Genomic DNA, 24,414 nt, shown 5'->3' with positions numbered 1-24,414 from the left:
TGTAGTTGAAAAAAAAATCAAAAAAATGCTTTTATTGTCGTCAATTACTTAAAGTTTAATTTTAAATACTTTGTTTTGTAAAAAAAAGCATACCACATACCTCTATTTACAAACTTTTAAACCACAGACCTCTATTTACAAATAAGGCAAACCACGAGCATTTTTTTCATACTTTACCCTAGTTTTTATTTTATTGTTAACATTTGAAAATTCTGTACAAATATATAATAATTATATAAATCAAAATAATATATGAATATTGATAATAACTAAAACAATAAAAATTGAAGCACTATTTTCTTTTTTGGTAAGGATTGAAAAACTATTTATAATTATAACTATCTATACTATTTTTTTAATTAAATGTTTATATTATTTTTTTAAATTAAATATTATAATATGATAATATGGGGGTGTAGCTCATATGGTAGAGCGCTCGCTTCGCATGCGAGAGGCACGGGGTTCGATTCTCCGCACCTCCAACTATTTTTCTCAAAAAAAACATTATAACGTGAATTACAAAACGGTAATAATGATTTCTTTATGCAATTATTAGAAGCCAGACATTTTTAAAAAGTTTAGAAAACCAACCTATTAAGCATAAACAAAAGGGTAAAGTTCAAATAAAACCTGTGGTTTACTTTTTATCAAAACGAGGATTGAGGTTTTTAACTTTAACAAAATAAGGACTTTTTCGATTGATACTATTAAAATCACCTTTGACGACTTCAAAAATGACATATTTTAAGAACTACTAATATTCTAAGCAACTTTAATTCTTCAACTTTTTTATTTTGAGATTGTTTAGATGATGTTTGATAAAGAGAGAGAAAGTTAGTGTTTAGAGAGAGAAAGTTACAAAAAAAATAATTTTCGAAAATCGAAAATGTATTTCCATAGAAAATATGGCATTGAACAACTTTAATTCTTGAAAATTTTCATTTTAAGGTCGTTAAGGATGGTTTTAATAGCATTAATCCAAGTTTGAAACCTCAATCCTTGTTTTGATAAAAAGTAAACCACAGTCCTTTATCTGAAAATTAGTGAAACCACATGGGTTTTATTTGAACTTTACCCTAAACAAAATCTTCAAATTGAATCTAAGTGCTACCGAAAACCAAACACATTCAATGATGAACTCAGGCATTGTTAAGTTCAGAATTAATCAACAATTAAAAGGTAAAAACTGAATTAAATAACCTAAAAATCTACATCATCTTCATATTGGGGAAATCATCCATGATTTTAGGATTCTGAGCCATGAATTTCTTGAGAAGGTCCTGTTTTTCAATCTCATGACTAGTAGGAAGTCCCATCTCCTTCTGTCTTTGATCAAACATCATCTTCTCCACAACCGATCTTGTTTCCCCTTCCAATTCCGATAGTCGGCTTGCTTCTGGTTTTGCTTTTTCTGTATCAATTTCAGGCCCGCCTTTCAATAAACTCTTCCACCAATTCTGCCGATCGAATTTCGTCATTAACACAGAAATTAGCTTTTGATCTTCCAAATTCCAAAAGCAATCATCCAATTTGATCGTCTCAAACAGCTCTCCTTCAATTATAGGTGCTTCACCTTTGATCCCAACTTTCAATGACTTCTTCTTTATTTCGCACACGATTTCCCTGGAATTGAAACGGTTAGGTCTTGCAGAGTTTGAGTCCAGGAATGATTCTCCATGTCTAGACCATTGCCTTCGTTTGGGTCTTGTTTCTCCGGCGATGACTTTGGGGACGGAAGCTTCTGGGTTTGGCCTACTTCTTCATAGTCGGATAGGATCGCCATGGTTGAAACGAGAGGATTAAATTGATGAAACTGATCTAGGGTTTTATGTAGAGAGCTTGAACAAGCTTATGCCTACTCTCAGCAGCGTTGATTACTGATGGGGAATCATTGCCAGGAGTTGTCTCAGCACCTTGATCCTTGTCCTTCCCAAATGATTGATTTGGAGTTGAAGGGTTTTGGATAGGAGTTTGAGAGTCAGTGCGGGCTTGCTCAGTATTGGAAGTATCAGGAGCAGCAGCAGTGGACTCAGGAATTGCGTGCTCAAGATTGGAAGTTGAGGGAGCATTAGTTAAGTCAATCATTTGCTCAGTAGAGGAGGTGTTGGGAGTAGCGGTATTAGTAGGTATAAGTAATCCTCAGACTCAAAAAAATATTAATTAGTGATTCTAGATTATGAAGTGTGATGCTTTGACTCTGTTCAAACACGATCCATAACAAGAAGGATCCTAGGGTGTGTGCGGGCAAGCGATGGGTATCACACAAAGTAATTGCAGAATAGTTAATATTAGATTGAACATTCATCACCCCTGATCAATGGAAGATGTATCTATGATCGTTTGTGGAGACTTGACTATAAATCCTTACAATGTGATAGATTAAAAGTCGAAATGGAGATTTCACTTAATCTATCTATTCGGAGTCAACTCTAACTAAACAAGTAAAAATGAACGTCTCGTTATATGTGACCTGGCACTATCCATAGTTACAAGATTCGTTCAAGGATATAGCTGATGAAGGATCAAATTATACTGGACCTAATGCGGAAAGGTCAACGACGGAATCAACCTATCTTCTTATGGCTCTAGGGGAATGTTTACGGTTCTGCTATTCACAGTCCGCACACTCATTCCGATATACAATAGGTTGAATGTAATTTTGGAAATTAATTCAATAAATGTATACGGCTAGTAGCAATAAGAATCTAATGGTCACACATGAGACTTGGAACCAAAAGAGGGCAAGATAATAATTATTGAATGGAGAGACAGAAATGGATAGGGGGGCGAAATATATATGTATATTAATTTATTTAATTAATTAATTTAGATAATTATAATTGGGTTATAATTATGGTTAAATTAATTGTAGGATAAATAAGTTAGGAGATTTAATTTGATTACATCCCTAACTGAAAAATATTATCCTATCATATAGTATGTATATTAATTTTGTTTAATTAATTAATTTAGATAATTATAATTAGATTATAATTATGGTTAAATTAATTATAGGATAAAATTAGTTAGGTGATTTAATTTAATTATATCCCTAATTATTATCCTATCACAAATAAATAATATAAATGCTATTTATATTATATTTAGATATAATTATAGATAATATTAATATTATCTACTATTTGTGAAAATATACATTAAACTTACATCAACCTCCCTTAAAAAAAATTATGCTAAACCACATAATAAGTTAGAAGTGTGTATTAAATTTCTAATTTTATTCATTCAAAATAATCTTATTTTAAGGGTCCTTTTATTTATTTCAATTTATAAAATAGTTTTTATTTAGGGTAATTAATCTATTAGTCCCTGTATTTTAACAAAACACACTGTTTATAAATGCTATCAAAGAGTACCTTTTTATAAATTATCCTTAATTAATTGTACTTGAATCTGTACTTGGACAATTGTGGTTATTTTGCTTCATGCGTGGCTGGCGTGTCCTTCTGCCACCTCATCTAAAATGTTGCGCTGATGGCTCGCTTTATAGAAAGTGTTTGACGTCTTAATATGAGAAGCTTTAATTACTCCGTCTTTTCGTTTTCTCAACGTCTCTTCATTTTCTCACTACACTTATTTCCTTTACATAAGCTTCACCTAATTTCTCTGTGTCTTTTTTACCATATTTCAACTGTTGATGATCTATAGGCTTTTTTTCATTCCAAGGTGTTTCAATCTTTCTTTCTTTTCGTTACAACGTCTTCTTCTTTGTTTTTGTTTCACTGAAGTGGTTGATATCTTGTTTAAGTAAGTTTTTCTTTCTCTTTGTTATTTTCATCTTGTTTATCCATATTTATTACGTAATGGGTTTTAAGAGTTCGTCGGCTGGAAAGGGTAAGGAATCCTAAACTAGTAAGGGAAAAAGCCTTCGGGGCGAAGAAGGGTGATGTTGCTGGGGAATCCAAGAAGCCCATAATCTCAATCTTCATAATCATGAGCAACCTTCTACCTTAGACGAGCTTTCGCTGACTAAACTGGTAACTCGTTATCCCGAATTTGCCCACTTAGGGGTTAGGGTTCCAACTCCTGATCAGGTGATAAGAAACGTCCTTGAAGGATGCTTTAATTTTTATGAGATTTTTTTTTTTGAAACGGGGTTCATCTCCCCTTCCCTGATAGCATATTGAATGTTCTAGAGGAACTTGAGATATGCGCTACGCAATTGTCACCCAATGGATAGCTAGATCTTCTAGGTTTAGTCAAAGTATATTACCGTTACGGATGACTCTGGACATCGAGATTTAACAGCATGAAACTATAAAATTTCAACAACAACACAAAACCGTACCAACAATACACAGCGTGACTCGCGAGCTTAATTTTATTGGTACTTCTAGTCCGCCTAGTAACGGATCCAAGATTCACTCATAAGAGTGCTCCAATGCTTATGGTATTTAATTGGTACTTTTTAGTGCAAAATAGAAGAAATAGAGAGTTTTCAAATTTACACGATACCAAAATCAACCTCTCTAATGGTTAAATAATGTTTTTTCAATGGAAAAAAAAGCAAAATGGTCCTTTAGACATGCTCTTATACTAAAAATAACCATGTTTATATATAACAAGAATTTATAACGGTGTTCACTATATGCAACTGAGTCAATTACTATGAATTGATAAATTATGTTTCTAAGAAATAATAGTCACAATAAGCTAAATTTTAAAGCTCAAATTCAATACTTACCACAGCACTAGAAAACAATAAATTAACATAGGTTGCAGCACATCAGTTATTAGTATTTTCAAAACTGTAAAAAGGAACAGTTGATGCTCTATAGTTGAAAATCGAATTACAACAATTTTTTTACATCATCCACCATAAACAAGATTTGTTTTCTAATAAATTCCATTATTTATTTAATATTCATCCGTTAATGGGAAATGGATACGAAATGTAAATACGCTAATGAAGAAACATGCAACATAGACTAATTCTTAAAATATAAATTTGAAAAATAATTCTTATAATTTCCCAAAATAGCAACCATTTCAATCATATCATCTGATCCACTGCCACCAGACTTTCAAGACAACGAATTGGAGTTTGCCAATCAGGATCAGTGTCTATTTTACCCTTTCCAATTTTTTTATTTTTAATATCATACCAAAACACGTGTCTTTTCTGTCCATATCCTCTAAGATGAAGCAAAATCTTATTTTCTTCCTTTGAATATCCTAGAAGCTTTGCATTTACAAACCAATACCGTGTAACAGAAAATAACTCTGTCCAATTAAATTCACCAACTTCATCCTTCTTCCTCATGTAAAAATAAGCATTAAGCGGCTGATATTGGATGGAGAAGCTAATACAAAGAGAGCCTTCTAAAACATGCAATTCTGTTACAACTCCTCTCGTTGAGCTGATTGGGCAAACAGGTCCAGACACTAAGTAGAACCTCTCTTCTCTCACATCAAATGTCACAATCTCATTCAATCCTTCAAAAGATAACCAGTGCAAACTACCATCTGCAAAGTAACCCGTACTATAAGTGGGACAACCACCACAACAACCCACATGCATTTTGTAATTGAGGTAAGGGAAATCCGGACCTTTTTTTCAAATATTTGATTTCAAACTGTAACTCCAAACTTGAACTTCTTTTTTAGGTTGAAGTTTTCGCTCAATATGTATAATAAAAAAAGCCTTGTAGTCGTCAATAGAGTCATCATAACCCAAACCAAATCCAAGTATTGTTGTAAATTTAAGATCAGCTATTACTTTGAAAGGACAATCAGGAATCACCTTATATTGGCGGATGGATGGATTCCACAAAGCAAATCCTAATTCACACCTTTGAATTAAGAGAAGCAACAAACCGTTGCAGTTACCATATACACGCCCCCACGTGGATGATACTCCTTTTTGGAGGAGTAGAATCTCTTTTTGGAAATCTACATTCACATCACAAACATAAAAATTGTCTATGTCAGAGAATATAAGTTTGCTCATATTGAAGTTTTGAGAAGACCTGGAGAGGTGTGAATTGATAAAATAAGGGGCATCGACAACTGCACCTAAAGATTTAGAAAGACATTTGAAACGCAAAATAGATTTCACAGGCAGCCGTAGCAACATTTCAACAATTAACTCTTGGGGGATTTTTGCCATTACTGTGATTTGTGAAAGACTTGAATCTGAATCAATGATAAAGTATGTTTAAATATAGGATTTAATTTGAAATATAAAAGAGGAGCAATAGACTAATTCAAAGTAGAGATATTTTATAAAATCAGTTTGCTGAGACTTAACAAACCGTATTCCTATCCATTTGAACAGGAAAGAAGACTGAATATTTAAAAAGTTATATTCAAAAGGTTATTTAGAAAGATATTCAAATAAACAAGTCAAAAAGTATAATTAAGCTCTCAATTTTGTCGGCTTTAAGAATCATGTCTCTAATCAATTATTTTTCCACATCGAGCCACTCATTATTGATTTTGTTATGGATTCAAAGCTTATTTAATTTTTCCATCGAGTTTAAACGATAAGCATCGTTAAGGGATTCAACCTGATAGTGTGGACATTTTTACTTCCATACGGGCAAATATAAAAATAAGTTTCTTGACTATGGGAAAGGGTAAAAAGTAAAAAGAAATTACAGAAAGCGATTTCGAGTAGGTTTTTTTACACTGACAATCGAGGTTAGAATAATCTATTGGAAATAGATTTTGATGTTAGGAGAGAATATCTATTTGGTGATTCTGTTGCTGGAAATCACGAAATTGGAGTCGAAATGATCGAGTTCGAAAGAACCTACTATAATTTCTTTTTACTTTTAATTTTTTTTTATCTCTCTTAGTCAATAAATCCTTATGTTTATTTGTTCGTGTCAACATGCCGAATTATCTTAACGATATATACAGTCCAAACTCGACGGAAAAGTTAAATAAGAGTCTTATCCATAACAGAATCAATGATTAATAATTGGTTATTGATTTTATCCTTAAAAAAAAAAAGCAAAAATTAGGACTTATTAAAAGACCTTTTCTAAACTTTTCATTATTATATGTAGGACTACATGGAACTAATTAAATATTTGCTTTTCAAAACTAAAACTGAATAAAAAAAAAATACATAGGTTAAAATCGAGAAACTCAGAATGAATTTTTATTTTAAATTTTGGGAATGACTTTATAAATATATATAACAGTAAAAAGGAAAAAATTAAGGGATAAATTTGACCTTAACATTTTTTATAAAAGGTAGATTTGGTCCAACCTTTATAGTGTAAATTTAATTTTAAAATTTTCAAGCAAGATCAATTTTAGGGATACTTGTTTTTAGCTTTTCGGATGAACGTTTAGCGTTTCACTCCAAACCGCAAAATACATTAACGTTTAAATTAAATTTCTAAATTAAATTTTAAAACTCAAACAACTTAATTTCTAAATTAAATTTTAAAATTTTAAAACTTAAAATAAAAAAAATGAAAAAAATAGCATTGAACTAATAAAAAAAATTTAAATATATCTCATTACGTATTAGGCTTATCTAAAATTCAAAATTTCAATATTTTGGATCTATTAGTTATTCCCTAAATCCAAATTTCTAATTTTTTTGGCTTGTTTATTTTGGCCTATTAAGCCTTTCTAAATCCAAATTTCTAAATTTTTTGGTCTGGTAGGTCATCTGAAATCAATTTTTAAATTTTTTTTACATGTTCAACCCTTCCTAAATCCAATTTTTATTTACATTTTAGGACTATTAAACGAAATCTAGATTAATTTTGAAAATTTGTACTTTGATACTTAAAATTGGTCCTTGAACATTCAAATTATAACACGCATATATACAAAAAAAAAAAAGTTCGATTTAGCAAAAAAAAAAAATTCTCGAACGCACGTTTAAAATTGACCCCAACCGAGTAATCATGTATTCGTCACTGATTGAGTGTCTATCTTCAAGAGATGACTATGGGAAAAAAATCAGATGTCCCCTATTTCCTGTCTCCTTCCCTATACCCCATTTATTTTGTGACATGTGTCCATTTCCTAATCAGTTTTAACGAGCTTAAAGTTTGCTAACCTTAACTGACTCTATCAAGCACAACTCTAGTTAACTTCTGTATTCTTTTGAAAGTTATACGATTATCTCATGTTGGATTAAATCTAATCGCAGTATCTCTTTTCGATCTTTGTTTCTCTATCGCTGAATTCACGTAATTCTCTTCAATCTCAAATATTAAGTTTCATGATTTTTTTCATATTGGGTTGGATAAAATTGGATCGTCGTTTCTCTGTTCTTTGCAGGCCGTGCATCAGCAAATGTTGTGAAGATTATCAATGGAAAGTTCAGTCAAATAAGAATTTAAGCACTATATCTTACTCGATTCATTTAGTTGCGATGCTCTCTAGCCAAGCCCTAAACATAGGCATTTTTACTACAATTTGCAGGAGGAAAGAAAAACTCTTGACAGGGAGTTGGCCCGTGCAAAGGTTACAGCAAACAGAGTGGCCACAGTGGTAGCAAAGGAATGGAAGGATGAAAATATTCTTGCAATTTATTTGATATTGGAATGATGGTTTAATGTCTTTAAAATGATAAAAGAAATGTGAGTTTTGATATTTGCAGTCATAATCTGTGGTTTTAGTTTACTGGTTATGGAATTTTGTGATCTGGCTCAATGTTTCAGGGGTCCCTGTTTAAGTTTGCCCTATGGAGTAAATTCAAAAAAATAACATTCTACAGTATTGCCATCATAAACAAGTATTATTACTTTTCATGTTAACATAGAACTTGATATCTGCAAAATTATTACATTGTCATCACTTTGGAATTGAACAGCAAAAATTTAATTTGCAATTAGAGAAAGTAAAAGATGCATAACCTAATTTAGTAATTAAAAAATAAAATCAAGGAACAAATAGGAGAAGTAACACAAAAGGATGTAATTAGACCCAAATACCATCATTATTGCAGAAACTATCCTATTGACTAATCAATTTTATGTTGATAGTAATTACATAATTATTGCAGAAACTATCCTCTTTATACTATAAGTACCATTCTCTCACACAAACACAAGAGAGAAAAGAAAAAATGGTATGCATAGTGTTGAGTTTGACGTTGGTGATATCAAGTGGGTATGCAACAAGGAATATGTTGATCAATGCCAAACTAATATCCAAACCAATTGTTGTTGTTATATTTCTATCATCACTCATAACTGTTGGCCTATTATGCTTTCTTCTCGACCAAAAATTACAGCGTTAGCAATAAGCTTGTTTCAATAGAAAGGTGTTTTATCTGATATTTCCTTCTCTCTTCTGCTTCATTAAAATGATCAGTAGCATATCTTAGATAATTCTGATTACCAGTAGCAAAGTAAAGCCAAGTTCTTTCCCATACAAGTTCCTCTTTACCGCCAGATGAGTTATAAAACCTTGTCGCTTGTCCTCCACAAATATGTTCCTTGTTTGACTATTTGGTTCTTAGTTGCAACTTGAAACAACATTTCTGCAGATTCTATTAGTTTTGTTGAGTAATCAATCTCTTCGTGGAATACTATTGAAGCTACTGTGATTTCTGCTGCTAGATCAGAAGCTATTGCATCACAGGTGAAACTGGCCTTGAATAGCTCATGTCTTCAGGTCTTTGTCAGCAACTTATATAAATCAGCAAGATGAATACTACAATATAAATCATGGCCGATATCATTTCATTCCTTAAGAAAAACACTGATCGTTAGAGCCATGTCATGCTTGCTCTCATTGTTGAACTATCCTCCGATCTACCTTTGGCAAACCAGTCTCCAGCCGCGATTGTCGCGCACATAAAGTAACTCTTCAATGTAACAAAAAAAAACTGCAATGTTAATCTCCAAATCGAACCAAAGGATCAAAATTCTTAAAATTTGAAATGGTACATCACAAATCAGGACATATGCAAAATCAAACCGAAATTCACACAAATTATTTCTCATTTTCGGCTTCATGCTTCCCAAAACCATCGAATTTTTAATTATATCATAATAATCATGTAGGTAAAATCTGTCAATTGGCACGTTAAAGATACAACCATGCTTCTGTTTCATCAATTTTTTCAGAATCTGCCCACATTGCATCAGAATCTAAAGAAGAAAACTAATGATTAAGACACTATGTTAAACAGATATTTCAAAACATGAGTCTTTAGGTATTTGTTTAAAAAATACTTTGGTTTTAAGACTCTGTCAACCAATGTTGATAAATAAATATCCCCGCACTGAACAATGACAGTAACAAACAAATAAATGCTCACAAGATAACTTTATAAACTTTGATTTGCTGTTTTAAGTTTCAAAGCGTACTAACAATTAAATTGGTGTGGAATCAAATATGTTATGGGAGTAATAAACTCTTAGTTTTTGAAAATCAAATATGTTACGAAGTACCAATTGAAAGATGAAACAAAGATATCTGCTACAAGAAGAAGCAAAATCCATGGAAGAAGAAGCAGAGAGGATTGAGAGTGGAGAACTTCAAAGGGACAGATAATTGAAATTTACTCTCAGCCAAGTTAGGGGAAAAAATCTGATGCTGTTTGAAATTGTAGTAGATAATTGACCTAGAACGGAATCGGAGGAGAAAGAAGATTATCAGAAAAAGGAATAAGTATTCCTGAATAAAACACGCTCATCGTGAACTTTGGTTAACCATAGTCTTAATTCACAGGGTTAACTAAAGTTAACAGTGTTTAAGATGTTAATGGTAATTAGAATTAAAATTATACATGTCAAAAAACAAAAGGGAGACAGATAAGGAGACGGACATGCTGAGACAGCAGATTTTTTTCCCTAATTTAGAGAGATGGTTTTATCTAAAATCAAATAAATAAAAATTTAATCCGCCAGACATCTTTAAAAATTTCAGAAAACTAACATTAAGCATAAACAAAATCTTCAAATTGAATCTTATGCTCTAAGGTTCAGAATTAATAAAAAAAATTAAAAGGTAAAAACTGAATTAAATAATCTGAAAATCTACATGATCTTGATATTGGAGAAATCATCCATGATGTTAGGATTCTGGGCCATGAATTTGTTGAGAAGGTCATGTTTTTCAATTAAATAATATAACATGATAATATGGGGCGGTAGCTCATATGGTAGAGCGCTCGCTTCACATGCGAGAGGCACTGGGTTCGTTCCCCGCACCTCTATGAATTTAAATATATGAATTATTATTCTTTTTGAAAGAAAAAAAACTGAATTGATCATAAGGAATTAAGACCCTTTCAAACAGAAGCTCTAAACCAGTTGATAACTCCAAGCCGATCACCCTCATGAATCCAAGAAATCCTTCTCATAAAAAATGCAAGAAATCCTTCTCATAAAAAATGCAAAAAATGAAAAATGAAAAAAAATCCTGATAGGTGGAAAATCCGCAAGCCATGAAACTTCCATTGGAGCTGTGAAGTACAACCCCCATGCCGACTTTAGAACCTAAATGAGGACCGGACAACAACCTCAAACGGGACCAATTTGTTTCTCTATATCAGCTCATTCATGTGCTTCTACAGATTGACCATAACACAATAGCAATCTTACAAACCAAAGCATTAGGTAGACAATAGCACAAAGGAACGATGATGTTACTAAGATATTCATAATGAAAAACATCAATGTTTACCCCGCATTGAGCCCAGCAAGCTGAAACATAAGTATACTAAACAAACAAATGATAACCATACTCAACTTCACTTGGGCAAAAAAGGTAGATGATGGTTATGTACATATGTCACATAGCCAAACAATGACAAGTGGGGATATAATTTGAACACGGCTTCCATGATAATATTTTAATTTTTGGAGACAGATTAAGAGTCCACAATTTCTTCAAACCCGTAACAGTAGACGTTGATTAGCTTCCAATGCCCGATAAGCTAATGCCCGATAACCAGATTTAAAAGTATAATCGCAATTATTATATGCAAGCATAATTGCGAGATATCTTTAAAAAGTTTAGAAAACCAACCTATTAAACCAACCTATTAAGGATAAACAAAATCTTCAAATTGAATCTAAGTGCTACCGAAAACCAAACACATTCAATAATGAACTCAAGCATTGTTAAGTTCAGAATTAATCAACAATTAAAAGGTAAAAATTGAATTAAATGATCTTAATCTTAAATAATCTAAAAATCTACATCATCTTCATACTGGGGAAATCATTCATCATGTTAGGATTTTGAGCCATGAATTTGTTGAGAAGGTGCTGTTTTTCAATCTCATGACTAGTAGGAAGTCCCATCTCCTTCTGTCTTTGATCAAACATCATCTTCTCCACAACCGATCTTGTTTCCCCTTCCAATTCCGATAGTCGGCTTGCTTCTGGTTCTGCTTTTTCTATATCAATTTCAGGCCCTCCTTTCAACAAACTCTTCCACCAATTTTGCCGATCGAATTTCGTCATTAACACAGAAATTAGCTTTTGATCTTCCAAATTCCAAAAGCAATCATCCAATTTGATCGTCTCAAACAGCTCTCCTTCAATTATAGGTGCTTCACCTTTGAGCCCAACTTTTAATGACTTCTTCTTTATCTCGCACACGATTTCCCTCGATTTCGTGCCGGGAGGAACTGGAATTGAAACAGTTAGGTCTTGCAGAGTTTGAGTCCAGGAATGATTATCCATGTCTAGACCATTGCCTTCGTTTGGGTCTTGTTTCTCCGGCGACGACTTTGGGGACGGAAGCTTCTGGGTTTGGCCTACTTCTTCATAGTCGGAAAGGATTGCCACGGCTGAAATCGAGAGGATTAAATTGATGAAACTGATCTAGGGTTTTATGCAGAGAGGTTTTTGTGATGTTTGAGTATTTATAGGCTTTTTTAGAATCCCAAAATAAAAATCCAATCTTGATTGAGACCCAAAATCTGGAACAACGGATTTTCCATTAAAATACATCAGCTTATGAATTTCGTCCTAAAAGAAATTGTCAACTGCTAAATATCGCACTCAAATTCCTTATCACCGTCTCTTTTGGACTTTTTTGCCATTTTTGATCAAAAACTGAAAATTTTCTCTCCAAAATCATAAATCCGAACAACAATAATTGAAATTATGAAATTAATTGATGTGTGACAATCCGAATCCCGAAAATGGATGATTACGAGTCGGGAACATTAAGATTTACATCAAGAACTCATGAAAATAATGCATATTTTTTATGACGATTTTACATTTTTCGTCATAAAAAATAGAAGAATTTTTCATTTTTCGTCACAAAAAATTAAATGATTTAGTATTTATCGTCACTAAAAATTTTACGATTTTGCATATTTCAAAGTTTGGCCTAAACGGATGGTGGGAACGGATGGATCGAACAGTATGTCGCATCCGTTTAGGCTAAATTTTGAATTTTCTCTCAAAATTTCTTTTTTCCAATTTCGAAATTTTTTTTATGCCAATGGCAAAATTGTCAATGGAGACGGTGATAAGGAATTTGGAAGCGGTAAATAGCAATACCCAAAAAAAATTGACTTTCAAATTATAAAATATTAATTTAGCTCATTGTAATTGCTACCGCCTGAGTTTATTTAAAATGATTTCTTACCCCTGAATTTACTTACAATAATTTATTGACTCTGATAATTGGATATCTGATCTTCGTCTATGTGCCCAAATCGTCTTAACGACTCGTCGTCGTATTAACCTCTAAAATAGAAACAGGTCAGGTGGGCCGAAGGCCGGTAAACCCACTCTCTTGTCTAAGTCGGTTTATGATTTAAACTGAATTAAAGAGTATGGACTAGTTGTGAGATAGTAGTTAATGTATCGTATATTGTGTCAATACCTATTTATATATAGGTTTTTAGATTAAGCACTTCATCTGGTTACGAATCCTTACGAGTCTGGGATATATGTGTCCCTCAAAGAATCTAAGCCCTAGGAGGAATCATTTGTCATAAATATTAATGGGTAAATAATTTATTAGTCCTCACCTTTTTATGTAATATACTGTTTAGTCTCTCTATTTTGAAAAATACATTATAAGGTCATAAATATTAATGGGTAAATAATTTATTAGTCCTCACCTTTTTACATAATATACCGTTTAGTCTCTCTATTTTGAAAAACACATTATAATGTCTTTATCTTTTGTGAATTTTAACCATTTGATCTTTTTGTCCATTTTGTTTAACAAATCTTAGGTTTCAGGATAGCCATAGTACGATACAAAATGACTATGTTACTATGTTATTTTCTGTCTGTCTATTATACCAAATATAACGGTTAAAAATCTAAAAAATATATATTAAAGGACCAAAAAGTTAATATTGATAAAAAAAAATAGAGACCTTATAATATGTTTTTCGTGATAAGAGATTAAACAGTGTGTTACGTTAAAAGAGGTGGACTAATAAATTATCTACCCATAATAATACATATTGTTAATTCATGAACACTAATTATACATTATATGTTTTTGAAATTTTATTTTATATGTTTGTATATACTTATTACAATATAGAGATTTTTTTGAAAATAATTTAAAATAAAATATTATATATATATTAAATTGACTGATATTTGACCGTTCATCACTTAAAATTCTTATGAAACTAGCAATGGGAAGATTTCATTTTGGAGTATAGGTATCTATCTGAAGAAAAAAAATGTAAAACCATGAGATATTTATTTAAAATTAATTTTTTTTATTTTTCAAAATCATTATTTTTGGAGTTTTCTTTAAACATTAACTTTCTATTTTCTAAAAAATAACACTTAAATAACCTCAAACCTTAAAATTTAAAGAATTAAAGTTGTTTAAAACATAATTTAATTCTTGAAAAGTTCATTTTGGAGATCGTTAGAGCATCTCCAATGCAAGGTACTTGGAATGATGGTTGATGATATGGAGGGGGACAATTACAAAACTATCACCTTTTAAGGGGTTAGTTTTCATTTCTAACACACTTTCAAAATCTCACCAAAACTAACACATTTCACTAACTAACTTCCAACCTTACCCTCATCTCTAACCTTTTTATAACGTTGTCTTCCCCCCATTTTTCCCTTTTCGTCCCGCTCTCTCTCTCTCTCTCTCTCTCTCTGTCTCTCTCTCTCTCTCTCTCTCTCTCTCTAAAGAACGGGATCAATTTACAGGCAAGGTGTAGGGATGCCTGGAAAAAACTTATTCCTAAATCTATATGGCTTATTTATCCCACTGAACCTTTCCAAAAATGCTTCCATGTCTCCAAACCGTAACCCACTTAGGAGTCCAAACTCCCAATCCCCAAATCTTAACTCAACACCTCTAACTTTGAAGCAAAGCTCTCTGGGTTTGAGGTCTTCACGTATGATCTCCCTTGTTAAAACGGTATGGCAGAGGACTCCTGCAAATACTGTATTGGTCATTTCCAAGTACTGGCCGAAGCAACTCTTCCTAAATAGATTTAGTTGGTCTGATGTTAACAACCCCTTTATCTGTTCTGCTGCTTGTAGGTTACACCTAACCGTGATGACGCTTTCCGTTCCAAATGCTTTTTTGTATTTATATGCAGATTTCTTCTTGGCTTTCTTCTTCGAAGGAGAGCCATGCTCATCTCTCTTCCTCTTGTCTACACGATCATGCTGAAAAATGTTGTAGACATATCATCAGGGAACATACAGTCAAGCTAATTATAACGTTGAGCTAGAATGAGCTAGCGTATGCTAGAATAAGAGAGTTATCAGTAATAGTTCGTCGAGATGAATGTTCTATCGGCAATATAACGTCGATATGAATGTTCTATCGGCAATATAACGTCGACATGACTGTTCTATCGGCAAAATGATCGACGATATGGATGTTCTATCGGCCATTAGGCTGTCTATGACTATGTACTATCTACAATTAGGTTGCCGATGAACATACACATCGACGAATGACTTCCTAACACCAGACGAACCCATGTTCCCTAACACCAGAAGCAGTAAACGAAACGAAACGAAACGAAATGTTCCTTCTCAAACACAACAAATGTACATGCAATAGAAGAGAGAAACGCAAATGTAAAGTCAAGTTATTTACCCTCTTTTTCGTTCTTCCTTCTGAGTTCGATTCGTTGTCTGAGCTTTGTATTCTCGCCATGTCAACTCCAAGTAACAGAGATTCACCGGATGAAATGTACAGAATCGCCGGATGAATCGTCGGAAAGTTAGAGAGAGGAATAGAGGGGTGTTAGGTTAGAGTGATGGAAGTTCGAATGTTGAAGAGCGGGAGCGGAGTGTTAGAGATGAGGGTAAGGTTGGAAGTTAGTTAGTGAAATGTGTTAGTTTTGGTGAGATTTTGAAAGTGTGTTAGAAATGAAAACTAACCCCTTAAAAGGTGCTAGTTTTGTAATTGTCCCTATGGAGGGTGCTTGAGAGAGTGCCCTATATTGGAGTAACAAATGTTACTTAAATGATTATGATAATATTGATAATTTTTGGCATCTTTTTGGTGCCCTTACTTTTTTTAAATTATAAACAAATGATTTAGTTGCCTACTATTGGTAGAATTTTATGGCAATATTTATTATTAAAATAAATTACATTATTTAAAATAATAATTTGCAGGATCATAATGATAATTTTTAGAGTTGCTTTTTTTTGGTAAGAATTTTTAGAGTTGCTTAGCATTAGAGATTTTTTTTTTAAAAAGTTATAAAAAATGAAGTGGATGAAAAAGAAAATAAAATAATATATTTTGAGATGATGTGTTAAGATTTGATAACTTTGAAAAGTGTTTGTATTGGAGATGCTTTTATTGGCCAAATTTAGCAAAGTTAGCTCAAAATAGCTAATGATTCCAACATGGTTTGTTTTTGTAACAAAAAAAACTATAAATACCGATTTATAAAAACATGAACCACATGAGTTTTATTTGAAAATTACTCTTTTATCTTAGGCTTTAGTTTAAATCTTATATGTAAGATAGATATAATTTTATTGATGCGAAAGGAATAAAGTGCAAAATTGATAGTTAGAAGCGATTTTACTCTTAACAGGAGTTCCAAAACTAGTTAGAAACGATTTTACTCTTAGCAATTAAATACCGCAATTGTACCTCTAATATTGACAATAAAGAACAATTTTATCTCTAACATTGACCGGTTAGTTCAATTTGAAAATGCTTAATACATCATTTGCCTCATAAACTTGTCCAAAAGGCTTAATTGGCATATGAACTTTCAAAGTATCCCGATAGCTCCTTCAACTTGCATAAAATGTTCAGTTAACTCCCTGAACTTGCACAAAATGTAATCAATTGATCACTCGATTCCATAAAAGTAAGTTAAATGTGGAAAATGAATTGCAAGCGTCTTAAAAAAAGTAAAACGACCAAGATCGGAGTATGCGGTTATAATATTAGAGAATAAAAGTTTTATAGTTTAGCAAGTAATAACTTCATTTTTAATCTATTTTTGAATTATGTAATAAAATTCTAAGATGCGCAGAATACATCGTTCGCATTTAACTTACTTTTTTGTAACCGAGTGATCAATTGATTATATTTTACGCAAGTTTATGTGACTAACTAAACATTTTATACAAATTGAGATGACTATCGTGACATTTTGAAAGTTCAGGGGTCAATCAAACTTTTTGGACAGGGACAAATGATGTATTAAGTGAAAAATAATTGATTCAGTAATGAATCTTGTCATCTTTACTATACATATACGTCGTTTTATCGCTCATCAGTAATATATATATTAAAAAATCATATCTTATTTTTTAGGAGTTGGACAAAAAAAATTAAAATATTTTGTGAAATAAAAAAATATATTAATATGTGATTCTATTACGAAATTATAAAAAATGCACAAACTTTGTTAAGAATCAACTCATATGTATGTAATGTAAGTGATTCATAATATCCAAACAAAATTTCTATATTTTTTAATTTACGAAATTTCCATATTCTTCTTAACATTTTAGATTGTTGGAAATAAAATTCTACTCCCTGTAAAAGTTGGGTTATTTTTGCATCTATCTATCTATGTTCAACCTTCCACCAGCATTCAATATTCTCAATTTTGTTTCCATGGAATATCTTCTATAGCTAAATATCACAATCAGACAGAAACCGCCAAAGCAAGGATTTTTAAAATTTAAGGCCCTTAACTTCATAGCCGTCTCATTGGTTGATCATTCCCACACCAGACAACATACAGGTACAAGTTCATCCTCTTCCATATTCCAACTTTCAATTCAAACAAACAAAACTGAACAAACCCTAGAATTTCAATTGTGTTTCCTTGATAATGTCTTTCTTATATTTTCTCCCTTTTAAGGACCAGAGCTGTTTCCTTCCATTTTCCATAGTTTTAGGATATCAATGGGAGGAAGCCAGAACTCTGTAGCATCAGTTTTATTAGTTGTTTCGATTTTTATGTGTTACTGTTTTGAAAGGGGATGGTGTTCTACGGTGAGCTATGATCACAGAGCTCTCGTTATTGATGGAAAGAGGCGTGTTTTGCAATCCGGTTCTATACATTATCCTCGAGCCACTCCTGAGGTTGGGTTTCTGTCATAATTGTCTACTCAAACTAAATTGAATATGAAATTGTAGAGTTCTTTTTCAGTTTTGTTGGTTTAGGGCTGTAAATGAGCCGGTGGTCGGCTCGATAAAAGCTCGGCTCAAATCGGTAACATGATTTACTTGCTCGGTTCGTAAATGACACCAAAACTCAGCTCGAAAGCTGGCGAGTTGGTTCGATTTACAATATTTATTAACAAATTTTAGTTTTGTACAGAACTATATAGGTTTGTGTTAGTTCACAAATATCTAAATTTAATATTATTTCATTTGATTTCGTTCACAAACATAATACATGAGTAATTGACTAACTATTTGTAAGCATCTTGTTTATTTATTCACGAACTTTGACTGTGAGTTTGTTTATGTACACAATTAAAGAGTTATTTGCGAGCAAACTTTATATTCTTGGTGAAACCGGTATCGATGGGGACTAATTATATGACAAATAATTTATGGTTAGATAATTTTCTTAATTAACGAAGTTCAAAGAGGATTTTAGGCTCCGAACACGCTCGAAGCTCGGCTCGAGCTTGTTTATTTTCCAATGAGCTGAGCTGAGCTTGAGCAAGCCAAAGCTCGGCTCGGGCTCGAGCTCGAGCTCGAGCTCGTTAATTTTATAGCAAGTTGAGGTTAAGCAGGCCAAAGCTCGATTACAGCCCTATGTTGGTTATAAAATACTGCATCATATGAGTAGCTGAAATGGCTATTGGAGTTGAAATTTCAGGTGTGGCCGGACATTATTAGGAAATCGAAAGAAGGGGGATTGGACGTGATTGAGACTTACGTGTTTTGGAACTATCATGAACCTACAAGAGGGAAGGTAAATGTGTGATCTTTCAAAGGATGTTCAAGGTTTTTTCTTATGATAACATGAGTAATATTGTGATCATATTAACCCCGGATTATGTTCTTCCTTTCTTGTGATTAAAATGTGTTGGGAAAAATGTTAATGAGATTCTCTTTGCCTTATCTGAGATTGCAGTTGATGAATTTCAATTGAATGAACATGTTGTTACATGGTTCTTTAATCATTTAGTAATGTTATCTCCCCTTATGATGCTATTCTCTTAGTACTATTTCGAAGGAAGGTTCGACCTGGTGAGGTTCGTGAAAACGGTACACGAAGCTGGTCTTATGGTTCATTTAAGGATTGGACCATATGTCTGTGCAGAATGGAATTATGGGTTTGTGCTGATTGCTATTTCTGTTTCATTTGATATGACAAGCTGTTCTTTTTATTGCAATTTTTCACCTTCATAATCTATGCAGGGGATTCCCAATATGGTTACATTTCATTCCAGGGATTCAGTTTCGAACAACAAATAAAGTCTTCAAGGTAACTTATGATCCAGAAGGCGAATGTTCGACTTCTTTAGCATTTAAAAGCTCCATCTATATAGTTTTAATTGATCAAATATTCAATCCTTTTCCCGAAAAATGTGTTCAATACGAGTCATGGTCATTGCAGGAGGAAATGGCGCGTTTTCTTGCGAAAATTGTAAATTTAATGAAGGAAGAGAATCTGTTTGCATCACAAGGAGGGCCAATCATTCTTGCTCAGGTGATACATACATTGTGTATAAACATATATACCTGTATTATACATACTGTTATCTACTCGAACAGTCTTTTTTATTCCATGTTTCGTATGTTCTGTAAAAAGGTTGAGAATGAATACGGGAATGTCGAATGGGCTTACGGAGTTGCAGGAGAATTATACATCAAATGGGCTGCAGAAACTGCTGTTAGTCTAAATACAAGTGTACCTTGGGTGATGTGTGCACAAGAAGATGCTCCTGATCCAATTGTATGTATTGTCTTCTATGATCTGACTCGTTTCTTTCCGTACTTGCACGTGTAATCGTTTCGAAGGCTAGTTTTCACCTCTCTACCTCAAATTGAGATAGTTGATGATACATTTTTGTAGTCCTATAATTTGAAAGGTGTTACTATACTAGTGTTCTATAACAATAGCTTACTTGCAGTTAAACACATGCAATGGATTCTACTGTGATCAGTTTACCCCGAATTCTCCTTCCAAACCGAAAATGTGGACAGAGAATTACAGTGGATGGTAATTATTTGTAGTTTTCGTAGCCTGATGATTTCCCCTGAATATATTAAGTATTATTAAGAGAAAGTAATATTGAGGTATCCTACATGATGTTGAAGGTTTCTTTCATTTGGCTATGCAATTCCATATCGACCCGTTGAGGACTTGGCTTTCGCTGTTGCACGCTTCTTTGAAACCGGTGGTACTTTCCACAATTACTATATGGTGAGTTCATGTGATTAAAACATCATGATACAGTTCTGGAAATTTCACTGATATTTTCTTGCAGTATTTTGGTGGAACCAACTTTGGAAGAACTGCAGGAGGACCTTTGGTTGCAACAAGTTATGATTATGATGCCCCAATTGATGAATATGGTAATTTTTCCATATTTTGCATTCTCGAATTTATACTTCAGTTATATGATGATTGTTCATTTCACGAGAAACGTTCGATGCAGGCTTCATCAGACAACCGAAGTGGGGTCACCTACGGGACTTGCACAAGGCAATAAAGCAGTGTGAAGAATACCTGATTAGCTCTGATCCAACACACCAACAGCTCGGAAAAAACTTGGAGGTATTATAGTTGCAGAACAGCTCGGAAATTAATTCCATTTCATGTCTTGCTGGTTATAAACTGATCTTCCGTTTTCTTTTGCTAGGCACATATCTATTATAAGTCTGCGGACGATTGTGCTGCCTTTCTAGCTAATTTTGACTCCAAATCAGATGCAAATGTTACATTCAATGGGAATTCATACTTCCTTCCTGCTTGGTCTGTGAGCATACTTCCGGATTGCAAGAATGTTATCTTCAACACAGCAAAGGTATGTAGCTGCAAATTCAATATCTTTCTAGCACAAGTTTTTTTTATTATTATTAAACCATGCTTCGTGTTGAAGGTTGTTTCGCAGAGAAATCTTGGGGATGTTTCGCTTTCTCATTCGAGCTCTGTTAATGAGATCTCATTGGAGCATACAGTATGGAGTTGGTATGAAGAAGAAGTGGGCATTTGGGGTAACAATTCTTTTACAGAGCCAGGTTTATTAGAACAGATCAATACGACAAAAGACGTTAGTGATTTTCTCTGGTACTCGACTAGGTAATTCATCCGGTGTTCATGAACTTTCTTCTTAAACTGATTTCATCTTTGTTTTTACTTCTTGACTCTGCAATACTTTGCTTCTCGATACGGGCAGTATTTATGTAAATGCTGATGAAAAGAAAGATGTCGTTTTGAATATCAAGAGTTTGGGGCATGCTGCACAAGTTTATGTAAATAAACACCTTATAGGTAAGTATATAATTTGTTATTAGAATTTATTCTAGAGGTGGCAATTTCGTGTTTCGTGTCAAAATCGTGTTATGTCATATATATGTTCCATGGGGTTTATATGTTATAAATGCTAGAAAAATGATTTTCATGTCAATCGTGTCGTGTCAGTCAGTTTGTCTTTGTAAATCGTGTTTTCGTGTCAGAAATTGTCACCCCTGATTTATTCCCACCTGTGCTAGGAATAAAAGGTTGATGCATTTTGGAATTTGGATACCTTGCAGGATTTGGATATGGAAATCATGATGATCCAAGCTTTTCACTTGCTGAGAAGATAAGTCTAAATGAAGGAAATAACACCTTGGATATATTAAGTATGATGATTGGTGTACAGGTAAAAATTTAGGGGTACCAAAATGGATTGTCGTCATGTCACAATCTTGTTATGTGATTTGTATGTTCCACGTGATTATATATAATATAAAATGCAACAACAATGATAATTGTATCAAACGGGTTGTTTCTGTAAATGGTGTTGTTATGTCAGAAATCGACAGCTCTAATGAGTTAATTCTCTCTTGGATGTCTGGTTTGCTAATACTTCTATTTTATACACCTATTTCAGAATTATGGACCATGGTTTGATGTTCAAGGAGCAGGACTTTTTTCTGTTGTGCTAATTGGCTCAAGTAAAGGCAAGGATAGTCTTTCTTCTGGAAAATGGACATATGAGGTTTGAATTTGCTTATGTATGTGATTTGGTGGGTAAAATACGTAAATGGCTCCTAAACTATTGCGCCACTAATATTGTAGTCCCTAAACTTTATCCCATGAAATAAAAATCCTTTAACTTTACATTATCTAATTTAAAATCCAAATCAAAGAAAATTAGCAAAACGATGACCTAAACCAGTTTGACTACATCATTGATTTTCTTCCTTTTTTAATCAATATCACCACAAATTATGGTCAAATACCTATTTTTAGGTCATCATTTGCGTTAAAAACGGATTTTCTTTAGATGTAGACTTCAATTCAATATTAAATAATGTAAAGTTCAATGATTCTTATGTCACAAAATGAAATTTAGGGGTCATAACATTAATATCACTATAGTTCAAGGGTCATAGATGTATTTTACCCGTGCTTTGACTGTGAAGTTCTCTACTTGAGCACCATATGCTTTGAGCATGACATTATTCCTCCATTTTGGTTGTTTTAGGTGGGACTTGAAGGAGAAAATCTTGGACTGGATAAGGTCAGTCTAGCAAATAGTTCATTGTGGATGCATGGGACTTCCCTGCCTGTAAATAAGAGTTTGATTTGGTACAAGGTAAGTTGATTTAAAGCCAATCATTGTATCAATTTGTTTCTTCGATGGATTTAAATTGCTCCCGACTTGCTTCGTCTTCGTGGATTTGACCTGAAATGAAAAGAAAAAACCCAGCTACAATGTTCTTGGACTGTTTTCTGATGCATTGTCATTCGAATGTTCGATCGTGGTGTTTAATATCGAAAAATCTTTTGTCAGGGTTATTTCATTGCGCCTGAAGGAACAGGGCCCTTACCCTTAAATCTCACAAGCATGGGGAAGGGTCAGGCTTGGGTCAATGGACAGAGTATAGGGCGATATTGGTCTGCATATCTCTCACCATCAAAGGGTTGTACTGAAAATTGTGATTACAGAGGAACTTACAATTCATTTAAATGTCTTAAAAAATGCGGGCAGCCTGCTCAAACACTGTAAGAGAGCATAATTTGATCCTTCTGGCTAATTCTTTTGGTACTAATTTGATATTAACAAGAGATATCGTTGCTAGGTATCATATTCCGCGCAGTTGGGTTCATTCTGGTGAAAACCTGCTAGTCCTACATGAAGAGCTCGGAGGTGACCCTTCAAGGATTTCAGTGATGACACGAACTGGCCTAGAAATATGTTCAGTTGTGTCGGAGGATGATCCACCGCCGGTGGATTCATGGAAATCGAACTTAGAGTTCAAGTCTCTCGTCCCTGAAGTTCGACTAAGCTGTGAACAAGGATGGCACATAACATCAATCAAATTTGCTAGTTTTGGAACTCCTGCTGGAAGTTGTGGCACATTCAGTCTAGGAAATTGCCATGCTGATAAGCTATCCCTTGTTCAAGAGGTAAGAAAAAACAACCTAGTGGAGACTTAGGTCATATTGATCAAACCACCGTAATTCGTATGTCTTTGTTTATTTTTCTTGCTTCTGCTATTGCTTAAATTCGTCTTTCACTGTTCTATTCCCAACATTCACATGTTCGAATGGTATCACAGGCTTGCATAGGTCGGGAAGAGTGTTCAATCTCTGTATCAGCAGCCAACCTTGGTGATCCTTGTGCGGGAGTTCCGAAAAGGTTTGCCGTTGAAGCTCTCTGCAGCTACTAATGACTGCTTGAAATCCCAACTGACATGTCGAAACAGACTCCATCAAAAAGAACTGAAATAATCAACAAAATGTTTGAAGAATTGTTGATGCTTGTCTTAAAGAACTAGAGTAACTCTGTTGTTTGGCCAATTTGTGAATCTGGACATCAAAATTTAACAGCA

At 33.3% G+C, this 24,414-nt stretch overlaps 2 protein-coding genes, 1 non-coding gene and 1 pseudogene across 3 annotated transcripts; 2 read left to right on the top strand and 2 right to left on the bottom strand.

The window, feature by feature from the left end:
• Window positions 1-409: 409 nt before the first annotated feature.
• TRNAA-CGC (transfer RNA alanine (anticodon CGC)) lies at window positions 410-482 on the top strand. Its single transcript has one exon. It is a non-coding gene; the product is annotated as a tRNA-Ala (tRNA).
• Window positions 483-1,208: 726 nt separating this feature from the next.
• LOC136233500 (protein BOBBER 1-like) lies at window positions 1,209-2,033 on the bottom strand (annotated as a pseudogene).
• Window positions 2,034-11,949: 9,916 nt separating this feature from the next.
• On the bottom strand, window positions 11,950-16,077 carry LOC136233765 (protein BOBBER 1-like). The gene is made up of 3 exons (XM_066023457.1): window positions 16,018-16,077; window positions 15,462-15,578; window positions 11,950-12,779 (listed from the first exon to the last, which is right to left on the bottom strand). The coding sequence occupies exons 1-3, from the start codon at window positions 16,075-16,077 to the stop codon at window positions 12,147-12,149; spliced, it is 810 nt and encodes a 269-aa protein (XP_065879529.1). The 3' UTR covers window positions 11,950-12,146.
• A 2,186-nt stretch (window positions 16,078-18,263) lies between these two features.
• LOC136232323 (beta-galactosidase 8-like) lies at window positions 18,264-24,374 on the top strand. The gene is made up of 19 exons (XM_066021398.1): window positions 18,264-18,489; window positions 19,238-19,333; window positions 19,585-19,697; window positions 19,783-19,849; window positions 19,982-20,074; window positions 20,177-20,320; window positions 20,499-20,587; window positions 20,686-20,791; window positions 20,856-20,943; window positions 21,027-21,145; window positions 21,231-21,395; window positions 21,471-21,670; window positions 21,768-21,862; window positions 22,126-22,235; window positions 22,467-22,574; window positions 23,064-23,174; window positions 23,373-23,584; window positions 23,662-23,989; window positions 24,142-24,374. The coding sequence occupies exons 1-19, from the start codon at window positions 18,310-18,312 to the stop codon at window positions 24,250-24,252; spliced, it is 2,535 nt and encodes an 844-aa protein (XP_065877470.1). The 5' UTR covers window positions 18,264-18,309; the 3' UTR covers window positions 24,253-24,374.
• Window positions 24,375-24,414: the final 40 nt, after the last annotated feature.

This window comes from Euphorbia lathyris, chromosome 6, assembly GCF_963576675.1.
Source record: "Euphorbia lathyris chromosome 6, ddEupLath1.1, whole genome shotgun sequence".
NCBI lineage: Eukaryota > Viridiplantae > Streptophyta > Magnoliopsida > Malpighiales > Euphorbiaceae > Euphorbia > Euphorbia lathyris.
This window is presented reverse-complemented; position numbering and strand designations above follow the sequence as displayed.

Excerpts from the sequence above, each read along its gene's own strand:
- LOC136233765 (XM_066023457.1), bottom strand. The coding sequence starts at position 16,077 with ATGGCGAGAATACAAAGCTCAGACAACGAATCGAACTCAGAAGGAAGA. Across the intron at positions 15,579-16,017 it reads AAGGAAGAACGAAAAAGAGG|CATGATCGTGTAGACAAGAG; the intron begins GTAAATAACTTG and ends AACATTTTTCAG. Across the intron at positions 12,780-15,461 it reads GAACGGAAAGCGTCATCACG|ATCAGTTTCATCAATTTAAT; the intron begins GTTAGGTGTAAC and ends ATAAAACCCTAG.
- LOC136232323 (XM_066021398.1), top strand. The coding sequence starts at position 18,310 with ATGGGAGGAAGCCAGAACTCTGTAGCATCAGTTTTATTAGTTGTTTCG. Across the intron at positions 19,334-19,584 it reads ATGAACCTACAAGAGGGAAG|TACTATTTCGAAGGAAGGTT; the intron begins GTAAATGTGTGA and ends CTATTCTCTTAG. Across the intron at positions 23,990-24,141 it reads AGCTATCCCTTGTTCAAGAG|GCTTGCATAGGTCGGGAAGA; the intron begins GTAAGAAAAAAC and ends ATGGTATCACAG.